The sequence below is a fragment of the Ctenopharyngodon idella genome, chromosome 15 (genome assembly GCF_019924925.1).
Source record: "Ctenopharyngodon idella isolate HZGC_01 chromosome 15, HZGC01, whole genome shotgun sequence".
Taxonomy (NCBI): Eukaryota; Metazoa; Chordata; class Actinopteri; order Cypriniformes; family Xenocyprididae; genus Ctenopharyngodon; species Ctenopharyngodon idella.
Window position 1 is genome coordinate 2,540,513 of NC_067234.1, and position 9,028 is coordinate 2,549,540.

Consider the following 9,028-nt stretch of genomic DNA (forward strand, 5'->3'; position numbering starts at 1 on the left):
GCAGCCGCGACAGAGCTGCAGTGACGACTCTCCGAGGCGGAGGTGGAAATCCGGAGAGCAGAGGATGAGCTGGTGCGACCGAGGGCGGAGGTGGAGCCTGAGGGAGGGCGGAGCTTGCCGAAGCCGAAGGGGTGGAGGGCCGGAGAGCAGCGGACGGCCCACAAGTCCGCAGCGGAGGCTTGCCGAAGTCCGACCCAGGGGCAGCCGACGGTCCGAGGGAGCCCGGCGAGTCCGAATGCTCGATGGTCGATGCTGGAGTCGAGGGGAGGAGGAGTGTAGGGGCAGGAGCCAGGTCGACGGGTTGAGGCGGGACAGAGCACGACGAGGCTGGAGGCGGAGCCACGGGCTCATAACGCCCAGGAGGAGTAGGCTCCCAGCAGGACCACGATGTAACCTCGCCACTGAGAGGAGGATGTGGTGACTCGACGGGACTGATGGGAGACGATGATGACTGGGTGACAGGCTTGGCGGAGGTCTGGAAGTGAAGAGTGGCACAGAAACCCCCAAAAAATAAAGTGTCCTTGATAGCAGTTAGTAGAGGTGGTGGGAGAGGGAGGCTGGGTGGGGATAACAGAACTGATGAAGAAGATTCAGATTCAGAAGAATTCCAGGGACATATCTCACCACACTCACTAAAACTGCCCAGTAAGTTCATCCGGTGCTCGCTCTCAGTGGCGGGGGGAGTGGGCGAGTCTCGCATCCATCCCCTCGAACTCCACGAGGACTCCCACGGCGATGGACGGTGATGTCAGCTCACACCCCTGGTCAGACTCACTGAGGTGCTTCTGCTCCGGGGCGATGCAGAGTTCCACCATTCCATCCTCGGGCGTTGGGTCAGTGGATACCAGTGGATTGCATCACTTGTGGTCCAGGGACATTGACTGTGGCACAATGTTTATATTGTGCTTAAATCTCTGTCCAGCTTCTCTCAAGGAAAGACCATAATTTATGGCATGGTCAAATCGGTTGGCTCTGATTTAATTTGAAACCAGTCTGTACCTTATCCTTCTACCTCTTCTCCCTCCTCTTACACCTTTCTTTCCCCTTTCCCTCTGTCCATGTCTTCTTATATTTTCTTCTCTTACTCTTTAATACCATTGCCCTCCACTATACCACCTCTTCTCAGTCTACTCCTCCATCTTCTCCTCTTCCTATATCCTCAGCTCTTTTTGCTCCATCTCCTCTTCCTATACCATCTATTCCTTTCCCCTGATCTCTTTCTACCTCTTCCATTGTTCCTCTATCCTCTCCAGAAACCTCTCACTCTTACACCTCTTCCTTTTCCCATTATTCTTTTTTGTCATTTTTCTTTCCCCTTTTAATTGAGATAGCTGTGTAAACAATTAGGATTTTTGCACTTCCTGTGTTGTGTGTATTACTAACTCAGCAGATATATGTATTTGGGGCAAATTGAGAACATTCCAAGTGCAACTGAGAATTTAACAAATAACAGAGTTTTGTTTGTTGTGTTTGGAAAAATGGTGCACAAATGGTTGTGATTTTTGTAAAATCAATAAAAAGAGCTGCAATTGTTTTTGTCTGATATATTAAAGTTTTGGTTAGCTGTACGAACTACTGTGAAAACATTTGAGAATTGTATGCAGTGTTCTTGAGGAAATGATGCATGTGATTTATAATTTGCATGAAATGAAGGAAAAATTTTCTTAATTTTTTTTTTTTTTTTCATGTTTCCATGTCTTGTCAAGTTGTGGTACAGCAACAGTGGTGTCAAATTTACCTGAAAAGACAAGTAAAAAAAAAAAAATGGCTTTAATTTAAATTTTTCAGGTGTGACTATGAAAAGAACTGAGAAATAAAGCTGTTTAGGACAATTACATAGTGTTCAGATTACCGTGTTAACTGTTTTAAGAACAGTGACCTGAGTTTGGAGAAATGTGTCAAATCGATTGAGAAAAACTCAATCGATACATTTTCTATCTTTACACTGATTTTTAAAATTGGATTAAAAAGTTTTTTAATAATTGATGAAAAGTGAAACCGCAGCAACACTTCCTGATAAATTAAAAAAAAAAAAAAGGAAAAAATAATAATACCCCCATTTTTTTTGTATTTGTACCCTTGCACAAACACACAATAAAAGAAATCATACAGTTTAGAATAAATACCTTAGTATGATCATGTAAATGCATTCATATAATGAACTCAAAATAGCTGTATTTGGCCTTTCTGTTTCACACTGTACCTTTGAAATCCACAAGAAGAAAAACCCAGGCACTCGAGAGTACGAGCGAAAATAAGAAATCCATCTCCTCCAACCACACACCAACAAAACAAATCTGTAACAATAAGACAGAAAGGTACATATGTAAAGACACACACTCATACACACAGTTACCACACTTAAGAAGGTCTAGGACATTACAATGGCCCCTCTTGATTTTTTTTTTTCTCTCTCTCTCTCTCTCTCTTTTTACCTTCACAGTCCATTGAAGCACCCCCTTTGAATAACTTCAAGTTTTCAGAGAGAACCTTAGGAACACTTCAAAGTGAAGCCCAGGGAGTGTTTCTATACTGCATGGAAAGAGCTCTCTCGGGTTCACGGCCATTACGCCACGCTTTAGCCTCCTCCAGTACTCCCTATCTCTCTCTCAAAGCCAATAGCGCTTGCATTTCAAGTCAGGTTGCAATCTCTTTAAATTACCAACCACACTGGAACAAATAATAGTGATTTACTTAATTAAAAACTAAACATTTCCCCATCTAAATAAACAAAAGAAATTGAAAGCGCTGGCTCCTTGAGGCATCTCCCTCGGTCCATTAGTTGCAGTCCAATGGGCTTTGATAGGAATTAACTCACACTCAATTATCCTCTGTGCCCGCAAACAGTCCCAGACGCCAAAATGTGAATGCGCCGACTGCAATCTCCCTCCTCGCAACCATGAACGGATGGAGGGCTTTCAGTTGGAGCATACGCACGCTGTATTTAGACATTCTTTAAACATATCCCCTCTGTCTTCTTTCGTCACATGCACCTATAGGGACATTTTTAGCCTTTCATCAGTACTGGGGCACAGGCTCCCATGCAGCGACCCTGTAAAAAGACTACTCTTATTTTGCATGGGGCACTTTATATTCAATACTTTGAGACTTTGGGAGAAGCATTTTTTGCATATTCTTGAATACCATGAATGGGTAAGTACATATTTTTTGTAGGATTGCATTGTGTCATCTCAAGCTATTTCAGTTTATGTTGGAATACATTTATGCCTTCAGAAGTAACTGTTACTTTTGTAGTTTAATGCAATGCTCAAGGTTGTAGAACTACAAGGTGCTTCAATGCAGAAATGTTAAGGAATATACAAATGCACTATACAAAATCATGAAAACAGCTTGATATTTCAAAGCATTTCCTTCCAACAAACAAAACAGTGAAAAAAAGAGCAGACTTTAACTTGTTCTTAAAGATTTCACTTCTTGAAAGAATGATTATGATATAATGGAAGCTTTATGGAATATTTCATTACTTTAACTCACATTTTAAAATACTTTTATACAAATGGTGCACTGTTAAAATACACTATCGCTCAAAGGTTTTTTTTTTTTTTTTTTTTTTTTTGAAAGAAAGAAACTAATACTTTTATTATAGAGAGAAACCCTTACACTTTTTTATTTTATAGAGAGAAAGAATGAAGACAAAACATGTACAAGAACATGTACAAGAACATATATGTAAGTCTATATGATGGTAAAAATACTCTGTAAAAAGAGTCGTAACGCACATGGATGCGCTCTGATTTTTTGCTAACATTTTTTCTTATCTTTTTCATCTTATATAACATCTTATTCTAATGTTCCCCAAGTGTGTCGTGGACTAATCAAAAGAGAAACTCACAGTTTTGTGTTCCGACTTCACTGCTGTGCTAGTCACTGCTCGTTTGGAAAATTAACTTCTCTCTTCTTTTGTTTTTGACACAAACCTTATTTTTGTGCGTCTGAGGAAGGTGCCGGAGCTCAGTCAGGGAGATGTGATAAAGGTTCGGAGTTATAACTGGAGTCTGGAGCTCTTCTGAATGACTCAGTGGTTCCTGTCCAGGTCTTTAATGAGATGTTCTTCAGGCCTGTCTAACCTCCCTTCTCCTCCCGTCTCCAAAGAAAAACAAGTGCCTTAATTGCAGGGAAACATCAACATGGCACAAGAAAAGGAAAATAATTAATTAGTTTTCTTAATTTGTTTTTTATGTTTCCACATCTTGTCAAGTTATGGTACAGCAACAGTGGTGTCAAATTTACCTGAACAGACAAGGAAAGGTAAAAAAATGGGTTTTATTTAAAATGAATCAAGATAATTTTCAGGTGTGACTATGAAAAGAATTGAGAAATAAAATGGACTAAAATTAACATCAAATTAGAAACGGTTTTGCAAATCATTTGTAATTTGCTGTTTTTGTATGTGTATAATATATACATGCATATATATTATATATATATACACACACACACACACGCACACGCCAATCAGGCATAACATTATGACCACCTTCCTAATATTGGGTTTGTTCAGCACATCCCACAGATGCTGGATTGGATTGAGATTTGGGGAATTTGGAGGCCAAGTCAACACCTCAAACTCATTGTTGTGCTCTTCAAACCATTCCTGAACTTTTTTTTTTTTTTGCTTTGTGGCAGGGCGAATTATCCTGCTGAAAAGGCTATAGCCACCAGGGAATACCGTTTCCATGAAGGTGGTACGTGCCAAGGTAGGTAGGTGGTACCCAAGGTTTCCCACCAGAACATTGCCCAAAGCATCACACTGCCTCCGCTGGCTTGCCTTCTTCCCATAGCGCACCCTAATGCCATGTGTTTCCCCGGTAAGTGACACACACGCACCCAGCCATACACGTGATGTAAAAGAAAACATGATTCATCAGACCAGGCCACCTTCTTCCATTGCTCCGTGTTCCAATTTGAGCTACAGTAGCTCGTCCGTTGGATCGGACCACACGGGCCAACCTTCGCTCCCCACGTGCATCAATGAGCCTTGGCCACCCTTGACCCTGTTGCCAGTTCACCACTGTTCCTTCCTTGGACCGCTTTCGATAGATACTGACCACTGCAGACCGGGAACACCCCACAAGAGCTGCAGTTTTGGAGATGCTCTGACCCAGTCGTCTAGCCATCACAATTTGGCCTTTATGTAAAGATCTGTTATGTGAAATAGCTTATTCAGGACAGCACTAAATAAAAAATAACATGCAGTTTTCATGAACCTTCTTGTGTAATATTGACAGTAATGTCTCTCAAAATAAGAATTATCTTTTCCCTTGGTAGATTGAACAGCACAGTAATCTGTACACATACAGGCTGTTACATTGGCATGTCAATACGATTCCTGCACGCTGTCATGGATGTCATTGTGCTCAGTGACAAGTGATGCTTGTGTTGCAATTTGTTTACATCTCATATATGTCCTTGTCAGTCTCCTTGTGTCTTCAGAAGAGTGAAAGTTGAAAGATATGAAATTCGATTCCCTCTAGATACAAAACCCGGTAGGGTATCTGGCTGGGCCGGAGAGGCATCACAGACAGTGACCCTTTCAGGTACATTTTAATGTTTTTTTTTTTTTTTTTTTTTTCTCTCTCTCTCTCCTTATTACATCATCAAACAAACCTACACTCAAACCTGAACCTATTTGATGCAAAAACAGCATGAAATTTCCCAATGTGCAGAAAATGAGATCGGCTCTCTGCTCTCCAACTGGGACATGCAGATGTTTTCGCAAATTTAAAAACCAGTTTCATAACCAGCATCTCCTAAGTTGGTAGAGCTCAGTTATACCTGTAGATGTATACATACACACTACCGTTCAAAAGTTTGGGGTCAGTAGAATTTTTTGAAGAATGTTTTTGAAAGAAGTTTCTTATACTCACAAAGAATGTATGTATTTGATCAATAATACAGCAAAAACTAAGGGGTCATTTCAAGTTCCGCTGTAGTAAATAATTTTAACCCTTAAAACTCATTTTTAATCACAAAAATTACATATTAACTCTACACTCCTGCCTCATTTAGTATACGCGGATCTATGAATATGCTAATTAGCCCCACCTCCACTCGCTCATGCCAACTCAGAGATCCACTTAGTCAACTTACCGAGGTAAACACAGCACAATGGTATCGCTCTTTACAACATCGGACATACAACAGTAATTAATATGATTAGCCTTTTACTTGATTATGTTATCAAACAGTTAATAATGTGTTGCTAATGTTACACAAACCATGTTCCCATTTGTCATGTCAGAGTCAGACAACTGCCTTCTAACAATCAGTATCCTTACAAACGCATTGAACAACTCAGAACATCAATGGACAAAGGCATATAGTTAATATACATAACATCGTAATATACATCATACACCCGCTATATTGCTAAATCTACACGATTTTTCATGTCAACAGAAAAATATTTTCCCGGGATAATCTGGCTTCTCTTGAGACTCCCCTGCTAGTTCACTGTCAACGTCTTTAGAATTCTTAATTATTAAAAGTATTAATTTCTTTAAAAAATGTAAAATGATACTGACCCCAAACTTTTGAAATTTAGTCTATGTATACAGTATAATCAAGCAGTATATATATTAAAAAATGTTTATTTTTTATTATACTTTTTTATATTGTACAATTAAAAACGCATGTTTTTGTGGAACCTTCAAAATGTAATTTGGGTTTATATTTTATTTAATGCTTTGATATTCATACAGGGCTCCAGAATGCTCCTAAAACAGTCGCATTTGCTACTAAAAATATTAATTTGCGAGTGATATTTTTGCTGAGGTCGCCATTGGCGACCATACAAATTCACACATTATGACTGTAAAATTTGCATGTTATTTGCGTGTTCCGTGATCAGCAGCCTATCACATCATTTGCTGTGTTGACATAATTAAATGAGATGCTGCATGTGAATGTTTCACTGAGTTAGAGCGCCGAAATATGAACAGGTAGGGAAAATTTTCACACACCAAACAGACGCCAAAGAACTAGAGCTGATGAAAGCCGACTGTGTTGCATTTGAACAGCTGCTCCTGTGTAAAGGAGACAACTGCCTATTTCTTCATATAAATTCGTCTATATTCGTCATTCAAAAGTCTTATATTTTGTGGATGGAAAAACAAATTGCGATACTCCCTAATGTGATAATACTAAAATAAAAATCTATACATACTAAAAAGACTTGTTGTTAAAAACAACTAAAACTAAAAACAAAAACAAATTAAAACTTAACAAAAAATGAAAGCAGAAAATATAAAAATCTAATCGGATTCAAAATATTAACAAAAACTATAATAGTATTAAGTGAACATAGTGACATTCATTTTCCAGAAAAGTCACAAGATGAAAAAGCTGAAAATGTAAAGGGGAGATATATAAACACAACAGGATGACTAAAAGTAAGTGATTTTAAAATTTTAAGTTCATTGTGTGGCTTTAAAAAAAATTATTTGGCGCCTGTATTTTCCCCCTATAGGAGCCAATGGCTCCTTAATGAATTTTTTTTGTCTGGAACCCTGTCATACTTGTTTTTCATTCTTCAAATGTCCAAATTCAAATGCACAAATCGTGTACAAACATCTGATAAAAAAAACAAACAAACAAACAAAAAAAAACAGCATATTCACATAATCTAAATCCTAAACATTATGAAAACATCTGTTACATTTCTACATCTGCTGAAAATAGCATCTTGAAATCTTGGTTACAAATATGAACAATGCAAAGAACACAATAATACTCAGACAGGAAGTCATCAACAGATTCCAGGATTACGCTGGTAAAAGGGAAGAATTTTAAGGCCACTAATGGATTTCACCCACTTTTAGCTTCCTGAGGCAGCAGCGCTGTTAAAATGCTCTTTGTTTTGACTCTTTGTCATACCGTTTCAACTTAGTATCGCAGCTTCCACACAGAAATACTTCTCTGTCTCTCCCTCATGCATCCCCTTGACACAGAAGTCAACTTAAAACTGACAAGGGAGAGAGAGAGTGAGACAACGGCCTTCTTTCAAGCCTCTATCTCCTCACTCTTACTTGTCTTCTTAAAGCCAAAGGAGAGATGGGGAAAAGAGGAAACGTATAAAAAATAAGAGTGAAGGTGTCTTTGAGCGTGATAAAACACTTGCATGTGAGAGAACGCAGCTTACCTGTTGAGCTTCACCGCTCGCCTTTGTCTCGCCTCATCTGGAGGTTCTTCTCTGAAGACGTTCACCAACTCTGGTGAAGAAATGCCAGTGGGGCTCCCCTACACACATTCCCCTCGTTCTGACGGTTTCTTAACAACCTGACAGCACTGGAGGAGTGATACGAGGGAGGATGAGTGAACAGAAATGAGATGAGATGACGAGCAAACTGCTGACTGTAAAAAAGCAGAGGAACACTTGCAACGTGGCACTGCATCTCACGGCCAACCTCTGTCCTTTCACCTCGTCATATTCAGCCATTGGCGAGCATTTAATGAGCTTTAATGGAGCTACAGAAGGGTGCTTCCACAGGACACGGCCTTTCTAATGGACTACATCTAGAACAACACTGCCATTTTTTCTTTTCTAATTCATGTCTTGTTCTTTCGGTCTGTTTGTATGTTGAGGGACCCTGGTACCCTTGTCGACACTGAAGTGAACGCAGCAGTCTCCACAGCGACTAGTTTTGTAACATTTATGCTCATGCATAATAAATACTGCACAGTCTATTCACTTTATTTTATATACTGAACACTCCTTAGGGGCCTCCTTGGTTCTCTCACCACGCACAGCAACAGATTTTACACAGAATTCATTTTCCACAACTGAATATTTGATTGTCTGCTGAAAATCTTTTTTTTTTCCCCCTCCACAGTTTTTCTCTCTTTTTTTTATTATTATTATATGCCACATAATGGAAACCCGAGACATGGTTTGACTTTCTGGTGACACCACCGAGAAAAAGCAGTTGGAATTTTGAGTGATTCTAGACGATGGATAATCTTTATGCTTTTATAAAATCTATACTTATAAATGCAGGACAAGGGTCTA

At 39.4% G+C, this 9,028-nt stretch overlaps 1 protein-coding gene across 3 annotated transcripts in view; it reads right to left on the reverse strand.

The window, feature by feature from the left end:
• nphs1 (NPHS1 adhesion molecule, nephrin) overlaps positions 1-8,373 on the reverse strand; it is a 148,171-nt gene extending 139,798 nt beyond the window's left edge. Inside the window, exons 1-3 of one of the 3 annotated variants that reach the window (XM_051862610.1) lie at positions 8,162-8,373; positions 3,854-4,125; positions 2,204-2,297 (exon numbers count right to left, since the gene is read on the reverse strand). In XM_051862610.1, the coding sequence (XP_051718570.1) occupies positions 2,204-2,267 (64 nt within the window). In that variant the 5' untranslated portion in view covers positions 2,268-2,297; positions 3,854-4,125; positions 8,162-8,373. The remainder of the gene's footprint in view (positions 1-2,203; positions 2,298-3,853; positions 4,126-8,161) is intronic. The other 2 variants (XM_051862609.1, XM_051862608.1) reach the window with 2 other exon arrangements.
• Positions 8,374-9,028: the final 655 nt, after the last annotated feature.